We start from the raw sequence: 26,009 nt of genomic DNA on the forward strand, positions 1-26,009 counted from the left end.
ATGTCAATGGCCTCCCTGCTTAGAGCAATACAATCCAGGATTTCCCGTATTACCATATTGTCTTTTAGAGATTGGTTCATGTGAACACTTGTCTTAAGCTATAAAATGTATACCCCTGTTAACATGGACGTTTGGGTTGCGCTCTTGTGATTGTGAGTTTCAGCTCTTATGGCAGCTCATAAGAGTGGCAAATAGAGCATCATCACACACTCAACACATCAACTAAATCAACGACATCAGACAAAACATTATTGCCACTAGCAGTCAAAATGGCAACCCTCACAAGGCACCACTTGCCATTTCCCTATGCACTCTGACAAAGAGATTACAATCTACAATGAATATCAATAATACTGCTATCTTCGTCAGCAACATCTTTCTGTCTTCATTCAGAAAAACCTTCTCACATGAAGCAATGACATGAACTTCCTCAAAGACATATACTCAACCTCTCAAGAACCCAAGTGGCCAAGTCCACTCCACAGGGGAAAAGTCTTTTCTTCCACTATCACCACCGCACCTATAGAAACACCATGTTGTTGGTCCTTTCAGTGGTGAAGCTTGATTATGCTCTGCAGTTTTCACAGCTGTCCCATTTATGGGCCATTTGCCCAGTTGCGTCCCAGAACTCCTGGCTTAAGTAATGAGGCTTGTTTTGAGAGCTGTAAAGCTGCTCCTGCCCCCAGGAAGACCTCAAGGTTATTAATTAACTACTTTGTTAAAAAAGGAATCCACCACCCCCTTTTAGTTCTCTATGATAAATACAGTTTCTGCAGAATACATCTAAGCACAGATTCCTCACTTTTAGGATATGGTGGAACAGTACCCTAAAATGCAAAAATGACCCCCAGTGGGCCATGGCCCATGCTCGCCATCTTGAAATGGGGTTAATTTTTTCTTTATGAGTGGAACCGGTCCGAGATGACCACTGTCTGTGCAAAAGTGTGCACGTGCATAGTGCCACAGGGACATCCATTTTGGCATTTTTCTTTTATTATTCCACCATGGCCATTGCAATGAACATTAAATTGATAAAAAGGTAAATAAAGTGTGTTAGAGCACCAAATAAAGGAGCCAGGCCAGTAGCACTTTGTAGTTACTATGCATTCAGGAAAGAAAGGGTGTAAAAAATAGCCAAAAAACGAGGTGCAGGATGTGGAGGGACAGTAGGCATTGGGGAGCGACAAATGAGCAATATACCTATAGGTCTTTGACAACAGACAGCTAACGCTGCTTACAGGAGTGATCTAAAAAGACAGCAGTGGTATGCTTCCAGGGATGGCAAACTCACCTACTGTGTGATTTACTTTCGTCTTAAAAAGTGTAATTTACTTTACCTGGTCAGTGGTTTCTCAATGCAGGGATCGAATCAGTGCAATATGTAATCTCTTGCAGTGATAACACCACACACAATTACTGCAGCTTTAAAAGTCCACAGTATCATTATATAGGTAATCTTTCTTCCCACTTCCTCCTTGTATTGCTCTTTTCTCCTATATTAAATAAGGCAAAGGTAAAGGCACATGCTAGGTTGTCTTTGGGTGTACCAGCTCGTGCAGGAGATTCCAGGCAGGTTGGAGATCTAAAATGAGGGTAGGCCAGAACAGCGTCCATTAATTCTTCGGTTGAAGGGCAAAGTCTTCATTCAGATCAAGCTATTTTCCAGGATGGCAACCATGTTCTAACTACATAACAAGACAACTTGCATTTGACAAATATACTCTCACTGAGTACATAATCATGGCACAGGTTAGGTCTGAAGACCGAAACCCAGCCAGTAATCGTGGACCTTATTATTTTATAAGCCTCCTTTTTCTGATCCCAGTCTGTGATCAAAGCCAAGAGTTGAAGGCAGAAACTAAGAATGTCAGTGTTCTGGCATGGAGCAAAGGAGTGCTGTGTAATACCCCAGTATAGGGGTTTTCTTATGGGTTCTCTTACCCACCATACTCTTTCAAAGGTTAAAACCCTGACTGCTCATTTCACTCCTCCTACCAATATCAGCAATAGGAATGCAGATGGAGAATATCTCATTCACAGCTGGGCATAGTACCCACCACATCAACAGGAACTCAAGCAATAGGTCAACACAGCACCCTCTTCCACACAATACCCCACCGAAGGATACTCGCGTCTTACTCTCTTCTAGTTTCTACATTCACTCGTTTTTTTTTTTAGTACATTATTTCATTGTGAGGAATACTTTGTGTTTATATATTTCTTATATTTGTTATACCCTCATTCCTCCTTGGTGTTAACTGGGCATTTTGTATTTGGTGTTCACTCCTGTGAGCCTAACTTGCCCTCGTGTTTAACCATGCAAAATGTAACTGCCCCCTCTTTTCTTAATGTCACCTGGTGAACCTTCCATCAAACGGCAAAAATAGAAAAGAGTTTTTGAACGCTATGCTAAAGTTTGTGGGGTAAGTTTAAAGGCTGCCCAAATGGGTTGATATTTTCACATACTGAGATGTAAAACGTATGCCTGAAAAATATAACGAATTCATGCATTCGCTAACTTTTTCTCCATGGAGTCCATATTTTTTTGCCTGGAGAAACTCCCTTCCTTTCAAATCCCCACCTATGTTAGTGGTTAGTCTTACCCTGAATATGAACTTACTCATTCCCTTGGCAGGAATGCATTTCCTGTCATACCCAAGCTAGAAATGTGCTGGACAAATAGTGAAAAGTGACAAACGTTTGTTTATGTTCAATCACAAAGGCGAGCATCGGTGCCCTGGCACACCCACAGCCTGCCACTGGAAGATAATTTGGCCTCGTTTAAAATGACAGCAGTGCAAAACTACACAGACATGATGTCATTTTTTAAATGAGTAAACTCATGTTTTGTGAATAACACATGCATATACACTTTAAATTAAGGTACTCGTAAGCCTTAGTACAACTACTAAGGACAATAACAGTAGGACAGCCGAGTCAGCTTGAAGGGTGGTTGAATCAATCAAGAAATGCTGAATCTGTAGCTATAAGCAAGCTTTCAAGGAGCACAAGACAGTGGATGCCATTATACGGTCGCCATTTTAAATTTTAATCTTACTCTCCTGCTTAAAAGAATGAATTGATTCAAACTCTCTTCCATCTACAACATAAAACTTGTGGATGAAGAATGACGCGTTATTCGTGTTTTCCTGCTTTCACAGTGAACACGCAGCTCCTTTTATTGAAATACGTTGCTATCCAATTCTCACCAGTCCTGATTCCATTCTACTTTGTCTGAGATGTTTTCAATTCAGTGTTAACCAAAACTTTTTGATTTCAGTGAAATTATATATAAATTATATACTTAATTGCCTGGACTTTCAGTCAGCCCTCTTCATCCAATGATCTGTTATGTCATTCATATTTTTCTTCCGGCCATTACAGCATATAGCATGGTATCGTGGGCCAACCCACTTCTGCCATTGTTTAACTTCTGTGTGGATTACAGCATTTTGCCCTTTCAAAAGGAAAACATCCATAGTGCTATGGCAATGTGAAGTTTTTGAAACCGAAACATATTTTTGCTTTTTACTATGATTTTTTAAAAATTGATGGAGGACTGACAACTCCCACAATAATGTTTTATTAAAAACCATGTCAAAAGAAGACAGGCTTTGGCATACAGCACCAGACCAATTGGCTTTGCCAACGCTTGTGCACTGAACATCCTGGTTTTGATTGTACTGTGGATGTAGGGTCTGATTTCGTTCTATTTTTTCTGTGTTCGAATTACAATCTCCTTCCGCTTGAGTTGTTGAGTTATTTTGCTATTTCCTTTGACAGGTGATAGCACTATGTCCTGATCCGCGACTTCTAGAGAGCTTACGTGAATGCAACAAACTCCTAGAACTGGTGCAGAAGGGATTGAGTGAATACCTGGAAACCAAGAGAGCATCCTTCCCCAGGTAATGTCATTTTCTGCTTAAGACTTGTTCAGGTAAGACCCCATTTAATCTAATTACTTAATATTACCTGATTTCTTTCAGTAAAAAGCGGGTTGAGAAAGGCTTCAGAAGAAATGTAGGTTAGATTATTTGACTATTACAAATCTCGCCAACAGCTCCTCTAATATTAGTGAAATGATTAACGTAGTCTCTATCGTTCCTCTTTTCTGAGAAATTGGTGGTGCAAAGAATAGATAACGTGCTACTCCAATCTTGTCCCTGGTACTCAAATAATGAAACAAGATTTAGTGAGGAACTTTTCTTCTAATGGTTAGTAATTGCTCTCCATGCCTTAACCTTTGTAACAACCTAGTAGCAATAAGGGACCTCAAAAAATGTCCAGATTGTTCCATACCAAATATCCCAGATGCCACTCTGGTATTGTGCAACACCAACCACACAAGTCAACACAACGTACATCATCTGCACTACGATACCTATTTTCATTTAAAGTTCTTTGCAGGCTTGTACACCATAGTCTCTGACTTGATACAGGTTAATGGGAGGAAAAGGATGGACCTAAATAAACTCAAGTTGCTATTAGACAAAGGCGGCTTGGGATTCCTCAGCCATGAATGATATTATCTTGTGAAGGCCATTACATGATTCCAGGGAGGGACACACATGAAGATTAAAGGTTAAGAACGCTGATCTCCCTGCACATCCATTGTACAAGACCATGTTCGGCTATATGGGATGAATTGTTATTACAGCCAGACATTGCTGGCAGAGTTGTCTGCAGTGCCAAAGCCTATGCACTATACATCTCAATGGTGCATCTAGCAGTTTCAGGAAGTATTTCAATTGTGAGATAAACGCCCTGGATTAACACAAAAAATTGAAAATGTGTGCAGTCTGTATGAAACCAGCACACTCCATTCATTCAAATACATCGGAGACGTAGGTGGCATTGCAAAAAGGCACTACTTGGTTTACAACACACTAAAACGGGCTACTCACCTTGCATGAGGGATGATGCAAATGAGCCTCAAACATGTAACACATTACACATCAGGCTGACACACGAGCAGGGGAAAATAACAGTATCTCATATGGAAGTTACTGTTAAAGATGTTTCAGACTAGAACTGAGATAACTCTGAACTTGAAGCTTGGAAGGATTTGATGTATATTGAATTACTTGGTAAGGATTGGATGGATATTGAATGGGAAACAACATTTGAACACACAAAGAAAATGACCATATCCTCAATTTTGTAATTATCACAATTCAATTGCCTACACCAAATTAATCTCCTAACAGCATTGTAAAGATCCTCAGTGTCACAGTTGACTCATACTTGAGAAGTAGAACCCCCAGTACATATTATTGTGAGTGTTGAGACCATCATCAAGAAGAAGTTCCTATACATGACAAGGTCACTGTCTTTTTGTCAAAGGGATCGAGGAAAGTGGCACCTGTTCTACCTGTCACAGAGCCATTGCTTGAAGGAAAACAAGATGTGTTTCAAAAAGTAAAATCAACAGTTTTCTTTTAATTTTAACCCCTTCCCCGCTCATGACGAGCTGCGCTCGTCATGAGTTACGACGCTCGTACGCTCATGACGAGCTGAGCTCGTCATGTACCGCGGCTTTTTAAAAAACGCCGCGCACAGCGGGAAAACCGCTAGCGCGGATGCGGTTAAGAGTATGCAGTGGTGCGTGGTACCACGGCCTGCCAGTATTGGCTAGTGAATCAATAACAAAGGTCAGGTTGGAGAGAGCCTCTGTGCACATGAAGGTTTGGCCATCCTGAGACAGCCAGCCAAACTGTCATGCACACTGATAACAGTGCGAAACACTCCCCTTAGTGCCTGTCCCATGGCGCCACCGCCTAGCATCGCAGATCAAAAATAATACGATAATAAACCTGAGTTTAGCATTGTTTTATTTTTCATTTTTTTGGTTGGTGGCTGGGGCGGCACTGCTGCCTGCTCTTAAAATTTTTTTTTCATACAATCAAAAAGTAGAAGGATTCCCTTGGGGACCCCTTTACATTTGTGTATGGGTTACCACCTACTTTTGAAGTAGGTGGTAAAATGCAAATGTTTTGCGACCGCATTTCGGTAGCAGAACATTCACTCTTACCAGTGCAATTTGTTATCCTAATACCGAATCACAAACCTAATTTGCGATTTGGTAATAGGTTACCAAACTACAAACTGGATCTTTTGTGCATTGAGCAATGTCTTTTTTCATTAGCAAACTGCCAGATTATGTGAATTAGGCCAGCCAACTAGCCCTTGGAGTCACTCTAGTGGTCCCGGGTTCAAGTAGCAGGCCAGTTTTTCTTTCTCAGGAAAGCTGGGCAGTCCTTCTGGCAGCGGAGTAGTTCATCCAGTAGCAGGGCAGTCCTTCTTGCAGCAGGGCAGCAGGGCAGCAGTGCAGTGCTTCTTAGGAGTTTTCCACAGTTTCAGACGTGAGCTGAAGAGTGGTTCTGAGGGTCTGATATTTATATTTAATGCCAGCCTTTGTGTGTGAGGTTACATCCTCTCCTACCCCCGCATCTGGTTCTGGAAACTACTTCCCTCCCTGTTTAAGGTGACAAAAGAGTGGTGTCTGGGCAGGGTCTTTGTGTGAGGCAAGCCCCTTAGAAGTGTAAGCAGGGCACAGCTCTACCCCAGCCACCCTGGCAGAATGGCCCATCCTGTCCGCACCTAAGCCTCCTTTGTCACTGTCTTGCTTGAGTACACACACCCTATCAGCAGAGCCATTCACAGTTAAGTGACCTAGGACACTGACAGAAGGCACAACTGGCTAGCACATGAAAATGCATATTTCTAAAAGTGACATTGTTAGCATTGTGATTTCAAAATCTGACTTTTGCCATTAAAGAGTATTTTAAATTCCAATTAATTTGAGTGTAAACAGTATAACTCTGTCAGCTCCCAATAATAAGTTAGAACTTATTAAATGAAATAAGGTACCCAGAGTTAGCCAATGGGAGAGAAAGGCCTTACAGTAGTAAAAAATTACTTTAGGAGTTTCTTGCTACCAGGACATGTAGAACTGAAACCCGCTTGTCCAACTTTTTTAAATACCATGCATGCTCCCCTAAGAGCTTTTAGGACCTACAGTAGGGTGATTTATATGTTTAAAAAAAAAAAGGTTTAGGCCTGGCAAAAGGTTTATTTTGCCAGGTCATATTGACAGTTTTAAACTGCACTACATGCTGCAATGGCAGACATAATATATATTTGAAAAGGCTACTTTACTGGGTGCCACAACGAATGCTGCAGGCCCTCTAGTAGCATTTAATATATAATATATAATATATAAAAGGGTAGGCCATTCAGGTGTCGGCCATTTTTACTATGTTTTAGGGAGCGAATACAATCACTTTAGCACTGTTTAACAATGATAAAGTGCACAAAGTCTTAGAGCTAACAAAAATGATTTCAGTAAAGTCGGAGGAGTGAAGGCAAAATGTTTGGGGATGACCCTGCAGAGAGAGCCAGATCCAACAGTTCCCAAGGCTTGGAAAATAGTGCTGGTACAACCTCTACCGAAGAAGCCTTTTTCTCCCTACGATGTCAACACTTCCATCAGATTTCTCTTCTTCTTTTTCTGGCTAAAAGTATGGAAAAACGTGCATTCCAGCTCCTTGCTCTCACTGAGGTGGAAAATCTATTATTTTCTTTGCAGTCTGACTTTAGGTATGGCCAAGATACATAACTGGTGGTTTCGGCTGTCCTTAACGATCTGCACGGGCTCACGGATCGTGAAGAGTTCGAGGCACTGATATTGCTCAACCTCTCCATAGCATTTGATACCATAGATCATGCAAATCTGCTAGAAAGGGTTAAAGACTGGACTGCACGGACATACTATTAAGATGATTAAATCCGTCCTGTCTTGCTGTAAACAAAGTGTCGGCCTCATCCATAAAGAAGTCGGTCAAATTGGATGCCCCACAGGAAACTAATTTATCTCCTCTGCTTTTCAATTTTATGTCTCCCACGACTTCAGCATTAACGCTCTTGGGCGTCCATTTTTATATGTATGCAGATGATACGCGAGGACTATTCAAACGCCTCTTCAAGCCTGGTAACTCTGGCACCATTGCCAACATCCTTTGTTTCATTCAAGTTTGGATGATAAATCGTTTTTTTTAAGTTGAATCTTGACAAGACAGTGGTGTTATTAACCAGGGACTCAGTTGAGAAATGGCAACCCTCATTGTGGCCTGATATGATGGGCCCAGCTCCCTGGCCTGTTGACACAATAGAGAATTGGGAGTTATTCTGGATGCCAACCTAATTTTAGATTACTACCTCCAGTTTCTGACAGTCCTGTCCTTTATTCCTGTGGATTTTAAGAAGGAAGTTATCACTTCTTTCATACAGTCACCGCTGGACTGCACCAGCTCTTGTTACTTGGCCTTGCCTAACAAGTCAGTCAAAATGATTGAGTTACTTAAACCTGATGACGTCCACACAATCGCCAGTATCACCTCTAGGTAGCATATCTCGCCTGTCCTGATGCAGGTTAATTGGCCGTCGATAACCCAGAGAGTTGCATTTAAATCACTACTCATTGTTTACAAGATTATGTATGGTGTTGGTCCGAATTCTTGGCCTATAAATGTAATATCTACTCTCTAACAAGTAACCTGAGTTCTCAAGATAATTTCCCTTGGATGTTCCTAAAGTCCGCTCAGCATTCAGTGGTCAAAGAATGTCTTTATATGTAGCAGCCAAAGGATGACATTATCTTCCTGTTCAATTCAAAACACAACCTTCTTCAGTTAAGAATGGAATTAAAAACCGTTTAAACGGGGGCGTGGCTTCGAGGGCGAAGATGGTGGACGTGGCTTGTTAGAGCTCCCACCAGCCCGTTACAGATCCGTCATTTATCCTGGCCCCCGAATTCGTAACCCGACCCACACCAGCAGCGGAGGCAGAGACTGGCGAGGGGTACCCTCCGGTGCAGGTTCCAGAGCGCCCGGAGCTTTGGTGGCGGAGATAGCGGCGGCGGCGCCCCGGGGCCTACCCGCGGCATGTGAAGCCGGGGCCTCAATTTTGGTGGTGTCCAGCCGGGAACTCCCGGCGTCGGCGGACAGTGGCAGCGGTGGGACCCGTGGCCTGGGGCTTGACTCTACAGCGGGGCTGACTGAGGGAGAGTGGCCGTACCCCACGACTCGGGAGTGAGTCCGGGCTGCCCAGATCCTGGAGGCGGACCGCGGCCGGCGTGGAGGCCCAGAGACCGGGGCCTCGATTTTGACGACACCGGTGGAGAGGCGCGAGGGAGGCCTGGGCCAAGCTGCAGCCAGTGCTGCGGCCCCCCGGTGAGTGATCCTGCCTGCTCCCTGGCCCGTGGACTGTCGCGCTTGCCTACTTTTCTGGCCGGTTGGAGCCCCCTGCCCCGGTTAACCCTGGCGGTGCTGCCTGACGTCGGGCAGGGGCGACGAGGTGGGCAATCGGCCCCTTGGGAGCTGCGACCCTGACTGGGCAGTGACCTTGCCTGGAGTGTCTTGTGTGTGCCCCCCCCGGAGGCGGACTGAGGTGGTTTGCTGGTCCGAGATCGTGTGCCTCCCTTGCCTGCCACTGGCAACGCGGACTACCTAGCTGAGATGACCGGTGCTTGCCCTGAGAACCGGGGTCACACAAGGGAGCCCCACCATGACCAGAGGGGGGGGCGGGCCCGCCAAACAGGGCCCCATCGACAAGTTTACCGGACCGAGTGGGAGCCAGGGGGCATCCGGTGGCCAGGGTTTGGGCCCGGACAATGCGGCGCTCATGGCGGCGATCACCCAATCTAGGGACATGCTCGATGCCAAGATTGGGGCAGTTGGGGCAGACGTGACCCTATTGCGCCAAGATTTGCGCAACGCCGTCGAGCGAATTACTGAGACGGAATCTAGGATTTCGGTGGTGGAAGACGATGTTGGGACCCTGAAGCGGAAAATGGCGGCGATGGAAAACATTCAACGGGGCCTTGCGCTCCGTGTCGAGGATGCTGAAGGGCGCGCGCGCAGGAACAACCTACGCTTTGTGGGCTTTCCGGAGGGGTGTGAGAAGGGTAACATGGAACAGTTCCTAACCCAGTGGTTGGAGAGTTGGCTCCCTCCGGAGGCCCTGTCCCGTTGTTTCGTGATTGAACGCGCCCATAGGGCCCTGACGCAGAAACCGCCGGCAGGAGAGAGGCCCAGACCTGTGATTGCTAAGCTCCTGAACTTTCACGACAAGGACACTATTTTGCGGGAAGCGAGGGCCAAAGAATCCCTTCATTTCGAAAATCAGAAGATTATGATCTTCCCGGACTACACCAGACTTGTGCAACAACGGCGGCACTCCTTTATTGCCGCCAAGGCGAAACTCCGTGGCCTGAAGATTCAATACTCATTGCTCTACCCTGCCCGCCTACGGGTGATCTTTCAGTCACAAACTCATTTTTTTGACTCCCCGGAGGACGTTTTCAAATGGACTGATGAAACGGTGAGAGTCAGGCCGCATGATCAACCTGGCTTGAACCCGGGACGTTCGAGGGAGCCCTCGCAAGACCGAGGGGATCAGGCTGCCGGAACCAGAAGGAATAGGAAGTCGAGATCTCGGAAACGATCCGACTCCCGCGGTGGATCTCCCTCTGCTGCACCTACCGACTCTGATCACTCTGGGAGAGGCCGCTGACAAGCTGTGGGGACTTGTGCCCTCAACCGTATATCATAAACTCCGGCTGGAGTGAGGCTGCTCCGCAGTGTTCCACTGTGCCGAAGATTGACTGCTGAGTATACTACTAAGGCTAGATTCTTGTTGTGCTGTGTGTGGGGTTGTGCGGTGGGGTTCGGGGTGCTCTGGTTTAGGGGCTACCTGCCTCCTACGTCAGTGGGAGTTGTATAGGGGAAGGGGGGGGAGTTTCGATAGTTCCCGGGTGTAGTTGGGATCCATTGGTATGGTTGGCCTTGGACGCTCTGTTTTGGGCCCGAGGTTGCCCATGCCGCGACAGAGACTTCAGTGTTCCATGAGGTATAGGGGTGGTGGGCAGGGGGTAGGGGTGGGGTGGTTGTGGGGGGGGTATGGGTTGGGGCACGTTGGGCGGAGGGACTGCCGCTGTTGTTTTTTGGGGGTTCGAGGGTCGACGGGGGGATTGCACGTGATTTTTGATACTTTGCTTATGACGGTGCTGTGTGCCTGGGTGTGGCGCCAGGGTTCTGCCACGATTGCTACCTTTGACGATGGCTGATACATCGATTCAAGGGCTCCCTAAGGAGTCCATGCGTGTGATAACTTGGAATGTCAGGGGGATGCTTGACAAGATCAAACGGGGGGCAATTCTGAGATGGGGGAAGAGGGAGGTGGCTGATGTACTACTGTTGCAGGAAACGCACATGCTGGGGACGAAGGTGCTTAGCCTGCAGAGGTTTGGTTACCAACAGGTCTATCATGCCGGTTTTTCCAGGGGGTCCAGGGGAGTTGCTGTGTTGGTGCATCGCAGATTGGCCTATGTACATGAGAAACAATGGATAGACCCGCAGGGTCGATATGTTTTCGTCAAGGGGATGGTGGGTGCTGAACCTGTGGTTTTTGGGAGTGTCTATGCCCCTCCGCCTTTGCAGTGGTCCTTGTCCGAGAAATTGTTTGCGGTGTGGGCGGAGATCCCTGAGTCCTTGGCGGTGTTGGGGGGTGATTGGAATGAGGTGATGGATGTGTGTGTGTATCGTCGGCGAACGCAGGGGGCTTCGACAACTGCTGCCCCTACCCGGTTGAATGCGATGGTGGAGGGAATGGGCTGGGTTGATGTTTGGCGGCATATGCATCCCAAGGCCCGTGAGTACACCTACGTGTCGGATGTACATGGTTCCTTTTCGCGCCTGGACTACGTTTTTGTGCCCCGCGCGTCCCTGGATAGGGTACGGGAGGCTGGGATCCTGCCTAGAGGGCTCTCGGACCACTCTCCGGTGGCTGTCAGGATTGAACTGCTTACGAAACGTCAGCCGTTCCGGTGGAGGATGTCCTCGTGGCACCTTCAGCAGGCCGGCTTCGTCCAACACATGCGGGGTGCGATTGCACATTACTGGCAGGAGAATCTAGTGGACGATATAGATGCAGTGGTAGTCTGGGAGGCCATGAAGCCCACGATTAGGGGGATAGATATTGCTTGGTGTGCGGCGGCCCGTCGGGAGCGTAGAGAGGCCATCACTGCGGCAGCTGCACGGGTGGACACTCTAGACGAACAATGCCGGGGTGGGGGTGATGATGTTGCGTTGAGGTTGCTCCTGCAGGCGCAACAGTCGTATGCGTCTGTGCTGATTGATGAGGCGAGGCAAGCATGGCTGGCCACGCGCAGTAGAGTCTATCAGTGGGGCGATAAGTCTTGTACCATGCTTCATAGGTTGTGCCAATATACTATCCAGCCGCACTCGCTGCCGGGTCTTACTAATGGGGATGGAGTGGCGATCATGGATCCGGAGGCGCTGGCGGCGAACTTTGCCCAGTATTATAAGGACCTCTACGCGCCGCGGGACTGTCTATTGGCGGACGCGATAGATAAATTCATTGGAGATTTGCCACCGAAGGCGGTTTCTGACGCGACCAGGGCAGCGCTGGACCTTCCCCTGACGGCGGAAGAATTGGGAGAAGCGTTAGGACAGCTCAACACGGGGAAGGCACCGGGGCCAAGTGGCTTCCCGAGCGAATTTTACAAACGATTCCAACTCCAATTAGGGCCCCATTACCTCCGTGCGCTGGAGGCGGCTCGGTCGCAGGGTAGACTGCCCGCTGACTGGCGACACGCCGAGGTTGTGGTCTTCCAAAAGCCCGGCAGGCCCCCGGACAGACAGGACTCATATCGCCCGATATCCTTGCTGAATATCGAGGCTAAACTGCTGGCTAAGGCCTTGGCGAACCGCCTTCTCCCATATGTGACCGACTTGGTCCATCCGGACCAGGCCGGCTTCATGCCACATAGGTCGACGCGGCACAATATTAGGCGGGCGCAGGCGGCGATCGATGCAGTTGGTGACACGGGGGAGGGGGCAGCTCTCCTCCTGGCGGATATCGACAGAGCGTTCGACTCAGTCAGCTGGACGTACCTGTTCGCTCTCCTGCCTCGCCTCAATCTGGGCCCGGTGTTTATTTCATACATCAAACTCCTGTACACGGACATCACGGCATCTGTCCGTATCTCCGGTGCGATATCGGAGAAATTCTCCATCGGCAGGGGGACTCGCCAGGGGTGCCCGCTCTCCCCGTATTTATTTGCGCTTGCTATGGAGCCCCTGGCCTCCTGGGTGCGTATTGACGCACAACTGCGGGGCTTTGAATGGGGCAGTGCCCCCACGGATAGAATTGCACTATATGCAGATGATGTCCTCTTCTTCCTTACGGACTTAAACAGATCGGGCCCTCGAGTCTTGGAGATTATGCGTGTCTTCGGTGAGGTGTCGGGCCTCTATCTCAACCCGCGTAAATCCACGTTGTGGGTGTTGGGTGGCAGGAGTGTGGCAGACTCCTGGGCGTCGGAGTTGCAGGTAGCTGTAGGGGGCTTGAAGTATCTGGGAGTGTTCCTCTCCGACTCCGCGGCTGTTGCTTGGGAACGCAATGTGGTCCCGGTATGGGAGAGGGTTCAGACAGATGTTAAGACGTGGTCCCGAATGCCCCTTACTATCTTTGGTCGATCTGCGATCTTCAAGATGGTCGCACTTCCGCGCCTCCTATACCAACTACAGAATCACCCACACCCTATCGCTCCCCAGTGGTTTCGGCAAGTTAATTCGGTCCTGGGTCGCTTCCTGTGGGCTGGAGGTGCCGCCAGGGTGGCGCTGCGGACCTGCTTCCTCTCCACATATTGTGGTGGCTTGGCCACATCGGATATCCTGTCTTATTATCAGGCCTCCCAACTACTTGTACTTAATGAATGGTGGTATGGAGATAGGGGTGACCCGGCTTATGCCCTGGAGCGCTCCCTGATGGGTGACTCCACGCTACACACCATTTTATACTCGGCCAAAATACGAAGAAAGCTCCCGTGTGTCACACGTGTGGTTTTTGCTGTGTGGCGACAAGCGCTGCGTCGTATGGGCTGGTGGGGCAGGCTTACGGCGGAGACCCCGCTGTGGCAGAATGGACGACTTCCCGGGTTGGCCTCTTTAACTGGGTTCAGTGGATGGGATGCCATCGGGATCTCGTCACTGGGACATGTACTGTCCGGGGTCACCTTGAAATCATTTCAGGAGCTCCAAACTGAGTTCCATATGCCCACGACCCAATTCTATCGCTATCTCCAATTTCGCCATGCGCTGGCACCTAACATTGCCGGCTTGGAGTCGCTACCGGAATTCAGTCCGGTGGAGGCGAAAATCTTCATGGGTGACCTCGGCGATAAGAAGGGTATCCCGAATCTATCAAACACTCGTCACCCACTGTTCCTCCTCCCTACTTCCCCTTAAAGATGCCTGGGAGAAGGATATTGGACCCTTGGACGAGGATGATTGGAGGGAGGCGCTGGAGTCCCCGCGAGAGGCTGCCATCGCGATGCGACTCCGCCTCATCCAATTCAAATACCTACACAGGGCCTACTACACCCGGGAGCGTTTGTGGAAGGCGGGCCTGATTGGGTCCCCAGAGTGCCTGCGCTGTGGAACTGAAAGAGGTACGCTGTTGCATACTGTGTGGTCCTGTGTCGGTCTTACCAGATTTTGGAGTGGTGTCTGGAATTGTCTGTCTGAAGTACTGGGAAGGGACCTGCCCCGCACCCCTCGATTAGGGATTCTTCATGTCCTAGAGGGTGTAGGGGGGAATATATACAAGCGCCACCTCTTACTGCTGGGACTGGTGGTGGCCAAGAGGGACCTGGCACGGGCATGGAAGGGAGTGCGAGCCCCCCCACTATGTGCTTGGAAGGCTGGCTTAGACTACTTTATGGGGCTGGAGCGCCCGGTGTTTGAGGCCAGGGGATGCCCCCGTAAGCATTATAAGATCTGGAGAAGGTGGGCGGAGTATAGGGGACTGTTCCTAGACCCCCCGATGGTACAGGAGGATGAATGGCAGGAGGCGAGTGGCCCGCAGACCTAAGGTGGTACACGGTACCGGACACATTGAGACCAAGTGATGAAGGTTTACTATGATCACGTGTAACGGGTTAGGGAGGGATAAGGGGTGGGTAGTTGGGAAGTTGGGTGGTTGGGGATGGGGGTGGAGGGCGGGAGGGGGGTTTGCATTACTCGTATGATTATTTGAGATTTGTACATGCTAAAGAAACCTGTCTTGATATTTGGTGGCACTCTCCTGACTGTGGAGAGCCACATATATGCCTCTCTCTGATCATTAAATAAAACTTTGTTGTGAAAAAAAAAAACGTTTAAACTGCCTTTGATTGATGGTAATTCCTCCTTGTGGTATCTGGGATTGGTTAGTGCAAAGAAGCATTGGTAATCGTGGGCTTTAGAAGTGCCCTAAACATAAACACATAGAAAAGAGGCAAGAGGCGACACGTTTGGGATGTCTATTGATCTCACCTCTCTTATTCTTTTTTTTTTTTATATTTGTAGTGATTTTTTAGTATTGATGACTTCTGATTTACATCCATACAAAATATCGTACTGAAATGTCAAAAGACTAGTCATAGCAAGGTTACAATCAGCAGTGCACCTCTTTTATCTTTATAACATTTTCTCACAGATCAATTGAATTGGAGAATGATTAAAGAAAAGGATAAGGGCCCAAGGTTATTTCAAGGGTGACTGTAGACAGTTTATATCCTTTCTCAAATAATTTCTGTTGGACAGACCTCAGCAACCAGGCAATGCCAACTAAAGTTAATCGGTTCTACAGCAGACAGTGAATTAGGTGTGCTTGATGGGCACCGTGCTCTTTTTCTTTTGCCATGTTTGAGTCTGGTGGAAAAAAAACCCTTGGGTGTTTTGCCAAATCCTTTGTAATGAAGTAAAATAAATACATCAAAATATAACATACATGTATATAGCGAGGCTTTGGGTCGGCTCCTTTATACCATTCTTGTCTAGAAGGGCCATTCACATTGTGGTGCAATCCACAGTCAGCATACATACAGTAAGGACAGTCATTTGGTGTTTGCTGTGTCCTGCATTTTTATGGCACAACCCTGACATTGGAGTACTTTACAGCAGAACCAGGCTACACATTCTCCCCATTTTGTTAGGCTCAGAACGATTAAGTGATCTACCCAGAATTGCATGATGTTGAGTTGCAACCAAGATTCAAACCTGTTCCCCATGTTCCAAAGTCTGTAGCTCTAGCCCCTGCGCCACATCTCCTCCCCTTATTTATGCATTTGAGTGATGGTGTTTAGGTGCTTAACATGTAACTCCACATGGAAAGGGTCGCTCAACGCATGGAGAGGCATAGGTGTTATTCTTCCCCTACCACGAGGCCACCACACACACCATCCCTACAAGAAACTGTTGAGTGCATGAGGAGCAGGATATCTGAGGGCAGCAGGGCGGCCCAGAATGCAGCAGCTGGTGTGGTGGTTATCTCCTCGGTTACAGTCGTCCATATGGGTAGTCTTCAAGTATGCATATCAAAACAACAACGAGAGGGAGGATAGAGGTTTCTAATGGATAGAATCTTCCTCCAGTCAGACTGTATACAAACAATGAGATTCTATCCTGTTTTTCTCATTTTTAATTTTACTGTGATCAGTGAAAAAGCTGTTCCCTAGAAATGTAAGGGAGAAGCACTATGTGTTTTTTAAATACCCCTCACACACTATGAATCCCATAGTGTCATGCTTCATCATAGGGGTCTTCCCGTCCCTCTACGGGGCGTGCTACGAGCTACGACTACTCAGGAGCACTTGTTTTTATGTGAATAGACTATGTGTGGGGTGGATTGTGAGAGTGGTAGGGAAAGTGCTAGTTACAAAAAAGTTATACATTTCCTGGCTAGTGGAAAAAATAAATGTTATTCAGTTCCCTAGCTGGAAACCTTAAAATAGGGAAAGAAATAAGTAGGGGGTAGATCTTACTCCCTACTTGGTCGACATGTTTCGAAAGCAGTCCCCACTGCTTTACTCATCAGGACCCAAATACGATCCCTACCACACTCTGGGATACTGATGTGGATATATAGTATGCCTATTATCTCACGTTGACTGAACGCAAAAATAGGCTGGTCAGTTTGGAAAAAAGGGGGTGATTGACCCCTAAAAAATTACCAAATTGGTACCTGTGAAAAAAAGGGAGAGAGAGACAAATAACACATAAATATACAACCAACTGGTTGTTATTGCATAACACATCATCATAGTGTGGACTAGTACTTAAGATGTGCTTAGAAAGATTTTTTTTTAAATTTTCAAAACTGTGATATATTTTTCTCAGTTCATTTTTTGGGCTGTAAATACAGCCGTTCATTCATGTGAATTGAATGATGAGAAGGGCATTTCCTTTTAGAACTCCAAATGGGGGTGGGGTCGCACACTACTCACACACCGGCGGTGTCGCCCTAGGGACTCTGGTCAATGTAGTAAAGTATTCGCGATGCATCATCTTTCGATCTTCCGCTATCTTCGCTGTCTTCGCCATCCCTGGACACCTGTTTCGGGGTATCACCCCTCGTCAGCAGGGATAGGCCGTGTACTGGGGTTGCCGATGGCTGCCAATATCTGCCAGGTATAGTACCACTCAGGCGCGTAGGTGCGGGATCCCAGGCTCGTCAGCCCACTGCTCACGGGAGCTTTAAAGTTACAAACGGGGGTGGGGTCGCACACTACTCACACACCGGCGGTGTCGCCCCTAAGGACTCTGGTCAATGTAGTAAAGTATTCGCGATGCATCATCTTTCGATCTTCTGCTATCTTCGCTGTCTTCGCCATGCCTGGACACGTGTTTCGGGGTATCACCCCTCGTCAGCAGGGATAGGCCGTGTACTGGGGTTGCCGATGGCTGCCAATATCTGCCAGGTATAGTACCACTCAGGCGCGTAGGTGCGGGATCCCAGGCTCGTCAGCCCACTGCTCACGGGAGCTTTAAAGTTACAAATGGGGGTGGGGTCGCACACTACTCACACACCGGCGGTGTCGCCCCTAAGGACTCTGGTCAATGTAGTAAAGTATTCGCGATGCATCATCTTTCGATCTTCTGCTATCTTCGCTGTCTTCGCCATCCCTGGACACGTGTTTCGGGGTATCACCCCTCGTCAGCAGGGATAGGCCGTGTACTGGGGTTGCCGATGGCTGCCAATATCTGCCAGGTATAGCACCACTCAGGCGCGTAGGTGCGGGATCCCAGGCTCGTCAGCCCACTGCTCACGGGAGCTTTAAAGTTACAAATGGGGGTGGGGTCGCACACTACTCACACACCGGCGGGGTCGCCCCTAAGGAGTCTGGCCAATGTAGTAAAGTATTCGTGATGCATCATCTTTCGATCTTCTGCTATCTTCGCTGTCTTCGCCATCCCTGGACACGTGTTTCGGGGTATCACCCCTCGTCAGCAGGGATAGGCCGTGTACTGGGGTTGCCGATGGCTGCCAATATCTGCCAGGTATAGTACCACTCAGGCACGTAGGTGCGGGATCCCAGGCTCGTCAGCCCACTGCTCACGGGAGCTTTAAAGTTACAAATGGGGGTGGGGTCGCACACTACTCACACACCGGCGGTGTCGCCCCTAAGGACTCTGGTCAATGTAGTGCAGTATTCGCGATGCATCATCTTTCGATCTTCTGCTATTTTCGCTGTCTTCGCCATCCCTGGACACGTGTTTCGGGGTATCACCCCTCGTCAGCAGGGATAGGCCGTGTACTGGGGTTGCCGATGGCTGCCAATATCTGCCAGGTATAGTACCACTCAGGCGTGTAGGTGCGGGATCCCAGGCTCGTCAGCCCACTGCTCACGGGAGCTTTAAAGTTACAAATGGGGGTGGGGTCGCACACTACTCACACACCGGCGGTGTCGCCCCTAAGGACTCTGGTCAATGTAGTAAAGTATTCGCGATGCATCATCTTTCGATCTTCTGCTATGTTCGCTGTCTTCGCCATCCCTGGACACGTGTTTCGGGGTATCACCCCTCGTCAGCAGGGATAGGCTGTGTACTGGGGTTCCCGATGGCTGCCAATATCTGCCAGGTATAGTACCACTCAGGCGCGTAGGTGCGGGATCCCAGGCTCGTCAGCCCACTGCTCACGGGAGCTTTAAAGTTACAAATGGGGGTGGGGTCGCACACTACTCACACACCGGCGGTGTCGCCCCTAAGGACTCTGGTCAATGTAGTAAAGTATTCGCGATGCATCATCTTTCGATCTTCTGCTATGTTCGCTGTCTTCGCCATCCCTGGACACGTGTTTCGGGGTATCACCCCTCGTCAGCAGGGATAGGCTGTGTACTGGGGTTCCCGATGGCTGCCAATATCTGCCAGGTATAGTACCACTCAGGCGCGTAGGTGCGGGATCCCAGGCTCGTCAGCCCACTGCTCACGGGAGCTTTAAAGTTACAAATGGGGGTGGGGTCGCACACTACTCACACACCAACGGTGTCTCCTCTAAGGACTCTGGTCAATGTAGTAAAGTATTCGCGATGCATCATCTTTCGATCTCGTGCTATCTTCGCTGTCTTCGCCATCCCTGGACACGTGTTTCGGGGTATCACCCCTCGTCAGCATGGATAGGCCGTGTACTGGGGTTGCCGATGGCTGCCAATATCTGCCAGGTATAGTACCACTCAGGCGCGTAGGTGCGGGGTCCCAGGCTCGTCAGCCCACTGCTCACGGGAGCTTTAAAGTTACAAATGGGGGTGGGGTCGCACACTACTCACACACCGGCGGTGTCGCCCCTAAGGACTCTGGTCAATGTAGTAAAGTATTCGCGATGCATCATCTTTCGATCTTCTGCTATCTTCGCTGTCTTCGCCATCCCTGGACACGTGTTTCGGGGGATCACCCCTCGTCAGCAGGGATAGGCCGTGTACTGGGGTTACCGATGGCTGCCAATATCTGCCAGGTATAGTACCACTCAGGCGCGTAGGTGCAGGATCCCAGGCTCGTCAGTCCACTGCTCACGGGAGCTTTAAAGTTACAAATGGGGGTGGGGTCGCACACTACTCACACACCGGCGGTGTCGCCCCTAAGGACTCTGGTCAATGTAGTAAAGTATTCGTGATGCATCATCTTTCGATTTTCTGCTATCTTCGCTGTCTTCGCCATCCCTGGACACGTGTTTCGGGGTATCACCCCTCATCAGCAGGGATAGGCCGTGTAATGGGGTTGCCGATGGCTGCCAATATATGCCAGGTATAGTACCACTCAGGCGCGTACGTGCGGGATCCCAGGCTCGTCAGCCCACTGCTCACGGGAGCTTTAAAGTTACAAAAGGGGGTGGGGTCGCACACTACTCACACACCTGCGGTGTCGCCCCGAAGGACTCTGGTCAATGTAGTAAAGTATTCGCGATGCATCATCTTTCGATCTTCTGCTATCTTCGCTGTCTTCGCCATCCCTGGACTAACCCTGGGCGTAGTGGGCGTAGTGGGGCTTCGTGGAGCTACGTGAAGTGGGCGAGAAACTACGCCCAACTCCGCACTCCGCGTAGCCCCACTACGCACCGCAGGCCTCCCTCCCGCCCTCCCTAAATACTTTAAATTAAAAGTGTAAAAGAATTAAAAGGCACTTACCTTGCCCGCCGCTGCCCGCCGCGTCCCCGGGGCTCGCTATCTTCATGGCTTCCGTCTTGTGTATCTAATGCGCATGCGCGGGCGACCGCGCATGCGCATTTCTCGTGAGAAATGCGCATGCGCGGCCGCTCGCGCATGCGCATTAGATACACAAGACGGAAGCCATGAAGATAGCGAGCCCCGGGGACGCGGCGGGCAGCGGCGGGCAAGGTAAGTGCCTTTTAATTATTTTACACTTTTAATTTAAAGTATTTAGGGAGGGCGGGAGGGAGGCGGGTGGCGGCCAGCTACGCTCCGTCTGCGGAGCGTGCATAGTGCCGGATTCTACGCCTGCTACGCAAAATGCGTAGAAGCCGGCACTATGCACACTCCGTGCACGGAACGTAGCCGCCCGCCCAGGGTTACCCTGGACACGTGTTTCGGGGTATCACCCCTCGTCAGCAGGGATAGGCCGTGTACTGGGGTTGCCGATGGCTGCCAATATCTGCCAGGTATAGTACCACTCAGGCGCGTAGGTGCGGGATCCCAGGCTCGTCAGCCCACTGCTCACGGGTATTTTAAAGTTACAAATAGGGGTGGGGTCGCACACTACTCACACACCGGCGGTGTCGCCCCTAAGGACTCTGGTCAATGTAGTAAATTATTTGCGATGCATCATCTTTCGATCTTCTGCTATCTTCGCTGTCTTCGCCATCCCGCCGGTGTGTAAGTAGTGTGCGACCCCACCCCCATTTGTCCTTTTAGAACTAGACTGGACACTTATTCACACACACGCCTCTACTGGCCGGCATACATTCATATACACACGCGATACGATGGTATTTAACAATTGACACACAAATATATGATTTCGACAATCGTTTCAGTTAGGATTGAAGAGAATACATACACTTTTTTTCAATACATGTGATACATTAGCCAGCGCCGGGGGGGAGGGTTCCATTTATAAATAATTTGTTTTCACTCTAAAATAAAATAAAATATCACAGGTGGAGTTGGGTGACTTTATAAAACAAGACTCGTTTCTTAGGAGTGGGGTGGGCGGGTGGGGGTTGGTTAGCCAGGGATTTAAAGACTCGGCAAAAGTCTGACTTACGTGAAAGCCGGCACATCAAACTGACCAGCCTATTTTTGCGGTCAGTCAACGTGAGATAATAGGCATACCTTATATATACATCAGTATCCCAGAGTGTAGTAAGGATCGTATTTAGGTCCTGGTGAGTAAAGTAGTGGGGACTGCTTTCGAAACATGTCGACCAAGTAGGGAGTAAGATCTACCCCCTACTTATTTCTTTCCCCATTTTAAGGTTTCCAGCTAGGGAACTGAATAAAATGGATTGTTTCCACTAGCCAGGACATTTTTAACTTTTTTGTAACTAGCACTGTCCCTACCACTCTCACAATCCACCACACACATAGTCTATTCACATAAAAACAAGTGCTCCCGCGTAGTCATAGGTCGTAGCACGCCCGCCCCGTAGAGGGACGGGAAGACCCCTATGATAAAGCATGACACTATGGGATTCATAGTGTGTGAGGGGTATTTTAAAAACACATAGTGCTTCTCCCTTACATTTCTAGGGAACAGCTTTTTAACTGATCACAGTAAAATTAAAAATAAGAAAAACAGGATAGAATCTCATTGTTTGTATTCAAGTATGCATATGCACACTTTTGTATCACTGCTGCTGTCCATTCACCATGTGTGCGAGCCAAGCAATATCTTAGGACTAGTTAAAGCAGCTTCCCCAATGCATAATTTCCCTGCCCCGGTCCGCCATGAATCGCGTAGTGGTCTGAGACAAGGAAAACAAGCAATCAATGTCGTCCTCAGGGAGAACTCCTTGCACATCAGGGTTATTTTTTCACCATACTCATGGAGTATGTGAAGAGTAAAAAAATATTGTGATTGGAGGAAAAAAAACGACCTCCGCTTGGCATTCAGCCCCACTGAAAGTGTATCATCATAGAAATCCTTGCCAGGCTGTGATCTTAAATATGCTCCAACCACCTGGCCCACCTGAACCAACTGAAACTTAAATGACTTCCATGATACTCTATAATGTTGCCACAATAATCATTTGCCTCAGAAAGGGTCTTCTCTACCATAAGGTTTCTCCTCTTTTTTGGCTTCACGAACCCCGCGTTCAACTAATACCACTGACAAGTTTGAATATAAGGAACCTCACTAGTCCTTCATTTAGGTGGTCCTGCATTTTATGCCTTCTGTGCAAAATCATGATGGTTTAACACCGTTATGATAAAATCATGCCTGCAATGGTTTGGTGAGGATTTCTCTCCTGGCGCTTTTGAAAAATTCTTCCTGCTGAAGGTGAAATGCCAACCTGGGAAACCTGGAAGGATCCGCAGCCATGTCAGGAGTTTAGCATCTACACCAACAGGCTGTTGCTCAGGTCTGTGAGATTGGATCTTCGGGTGTTCCTTTCAATGATTCCAGTGGTTCTAAGCAAGGGTGTGCTGGGGATAAGGCTAGCAGAGTTAAATGATATAACATTGAAGACCTGTTTTATTTTAGTTTAGCCACGCAAGTATGAAAAAAAGCTGTGTATGCTGGAGGAAGATGGTAAGAATACCTGGGTTTCAGGAAAAACATTATTTATCAAAAGAGTCTCTTAGTGCGGCTTAACAAGTCTGATTCATAACATTGTATGGATACCCCTTTCTATGGGCGCTCACGAGGCAGTTGAACTTTCTACAAGGCAGTTGAACTTTCATTATTTTAAGGAGAGAAAGTATTAAGTTAAACAATGTATCGGATACATCTTCAGTAGAGAAATGGAAATGTCAATTTAGCTACTTATTTTCGGTTTAAATGTGTAGGCTGTATTTATAAAGTTCGAACATAGACCAAAAGGTCAATAGAGCACAGCATGTAGTAAGTGAATACATGGCTAATGTGCAATTATTAAGACAAGTGTACATTTAATTTTGTACTTTTCTTTTTTAAACGTAACAAAAGAACACATGTACAGAATAAATATAACCTTACAATGTGGTACAGGCAGGTATGATTCGTGGTAATGAGCAATAGACTTGAACAGTCAATGGATGGTACATAGTATGTAGTATATATTCCAGGCTACATAAGAACCACTTGTACATGAATAAATAAAACAAAAATAAAGGAAAGGAAAATAAACAAAAAACATTTCCAAAAATGTTCACCCTCCAACCCTATCTCCAAACTGCCATTCTGAGTTCATGTCTCTGAGACAATTATATAGGTAGTGGTACCCTCCTGCATCAGTAAGGTTCCCAAAGGAGTTGGCGTAAGTCTTGTACACACAGCGTTAGGGCATGTCAAGTGACAGCCATGAAGGCACTGTCACCAGTGAGCTGATATTGATCATGTACATCGTCGCCTTGGGATTGAAACTTTTCAAGTAAGTCATCCTACAGCATTGCTATGGGTTATTTATTTATTTATTTTTATTTATTTATTTATTTTGAAAGTTTTATATAGCGCGGACAAGATCTTTGCAGATATCAGAGCGCTTTACACAGAAAGGGTACATGAGGGAACATAATCAAAACAATTAAGTCAGGGGAGCATACGATACAAATAAATGAGGGCACAGCCAGCATGTAAATCAGTGAATCACTAATACAAATAATGCATATGTGCAACGGGGGTCAGACAAATAATACAGATCGGTGCCTTTTCTTAAGGTGACCTACTTAACAGTTCAGGTGTTTTTTGCCATGAGGATAGCTTTTACTTCTTTCTTAAACAGTGTAGTGGAAGAGATGAGCCTAGTTTCGGGGGGGAGTGAGTTCCAGATTCTGGGTGCCATTCCTGAGAAGGAGCGTTTATATGTTTTTTCCTTCCGGAATCTACGAGGTTTCAGCAGAAGATTGTTTGTGCCTCTAGTTTTTCTAGCGCCGCCAGAAATTGTCAACTTCTGCGTGAGGTAGCCAGGAGAGTTCAGGTGTATCGCCTTGTGTGCCATGCAGGCGATTTTCAGATGTATTCTGGCTTCAAAAGGCAGCCAGTTCAGGGATTTCAAGTCAGGTGTAATATGAGAGTGCTTTTTTGACCCAGTTATGAGCCTCGCTGCAGCGTTTAGAGAAGCTCTTAGAGGTGCGGTAGTAGTTAGCGGGAGTCCGCAGAGGGCGACGCTGCCATATTCTATTCGAGGGATGACTAGTGATTGTACTGCGGTTTGGAAGTCATTGGCTGAGAGGAATGCTTTAAGTTTCCTCAGGGTATTGATTTGGAAATTCGCTCCCTTAGTAGCCTTGTTGATGTGTTGCTGCAGGTTGAGATTGGTGTCGAGGGTTATGCCTAGAGATTTTGCTGAGTCCACGATGGTGGGTTGGACATTGAGTGCAGTAAGGTGTTTAAGCCAACTTTGAGTGGTGGAGATCTTCGCTGGAGGTGATATCAGAAGGAACTCTGTTTTCAGAGCATTGAGTTTGAGATGATTATCGGCTAGCCAGGATTGGGTGCTTCTGATCGTTGAGTTCAGGAGCAGAATGTCTTTGGGGGATTGTAATTTGAGATATAGTTGGGTGTCATCGGCGTACATGTGAAAGTGTAAGTTGGATGCTTGTAGCAAGGTGGTTAGAGGTTCCATCACTAAGTTGAACAAAGTTGGGGATAGAGAGGATCCTTGGGGGACGCCCAGCGTTACCGGTATTGGCGATGACATCAGATTGTTGCTCTTGAACTTCTGCGATCTGTTGTGAAGGAAGGAAGTGAACCATTTGAGAACAGTTCCAGATAATCCCATTCTAGTGCTTAATAGTTCGAGTAAGTTCTCATGTTTAACGGTGTCGAATGCTGAAGAGAGATCAAGAAGGATGAGGAGGCATGTGTCGTTTTGGTCTAGCATTTGAAGTGCGTCGTCAATTATGTGAGTCATAGCAGTTTCTGTACTGTGTCCTGCTCGGAAACCTGATTGATGAGGATTGAGGAGATCAAATTGTTCAATGTGTTTAGTCAATTGTAGTTGTACGCATTTTTCCAGCAGTTTGGCGAGAGTGGGGATATTAGTGATGGGACGATAATTGTTCAGATCAGAGGGGTCTGCTGTAGGTTTCTTTAGTAAGGGTGTGACTTGTCCAACTTTGAGGGAGTCGGGTATGGTTCCTTGTTGAAGTGAGCCATTAATAATTCTGGTCCAGAGTGGGAGAAGCAAAGGGGCAAAGTCTTTTACAGCGTTAGCAGGAAGGGGATCTGTTAGGTGATTGGATGGTTTCAAGGTGCTGAGCAGTTTGCCAATTTCCTCTTCAGAGTATGTGCCAAAGGATGACCATGTAGCATTGTTTTTTGGTTCAGTGGTTGCTATGCAGTGAGGTTTGGAATAGAGGCTTGCGTCCGCGAGGAGATCGCTCTTTATGTTGTCAGTTTTTTGGATAAAGAAAGCGGAGAAGTCTTCACAGGAGGGAGCTTCGCGTACAGTGCTGAGTGGTTGGGGTTGTTCCTTGGATTGTGATTTGATTAGCTCAAACAGTTTTCTCG

General features: G+C 47.8%; 1 protein-coding gene across 2 annotated transcripts in view; it reads left to right on the forward strand.

Annotated features, from left to right (window-relative positions):
* DNAH1 (dynein axonemal heavy chain 1) overlaps positions 1-26,009 on the forward strand; it is a 1,443,760-nt gene that overhangs the window by 386,072 nt on the left and 1,031,679 nt on the right. For both annotated transcript variants that reach the window (XM_078661462.1, XM_078661463.1), the window contains exon 24: positions 3,784-3,905. In XM_078661462.1, coding sequence (XP_078517588.1) covers positions 3,784-3,905 — 122 coding nt within the window. The remainder of the gene's footprint in view (positions 1-3,783; positions 3,906-26,009) is intronic.

The sequence above is a fragment of the Lissotriton helveticus genome, chromosome 9, assembly GCF_964261635.1.
Source record: "Lissotriton helveticus chromosome 9, aLisHel1.1, whole genome shotgun sequence".
Lineage (NCBI taxonomy): Eukaryota > Metazoa > Chordata > Amphibia > Caudata > Salamandridae > Lissotriton > Lissotriton helveticus.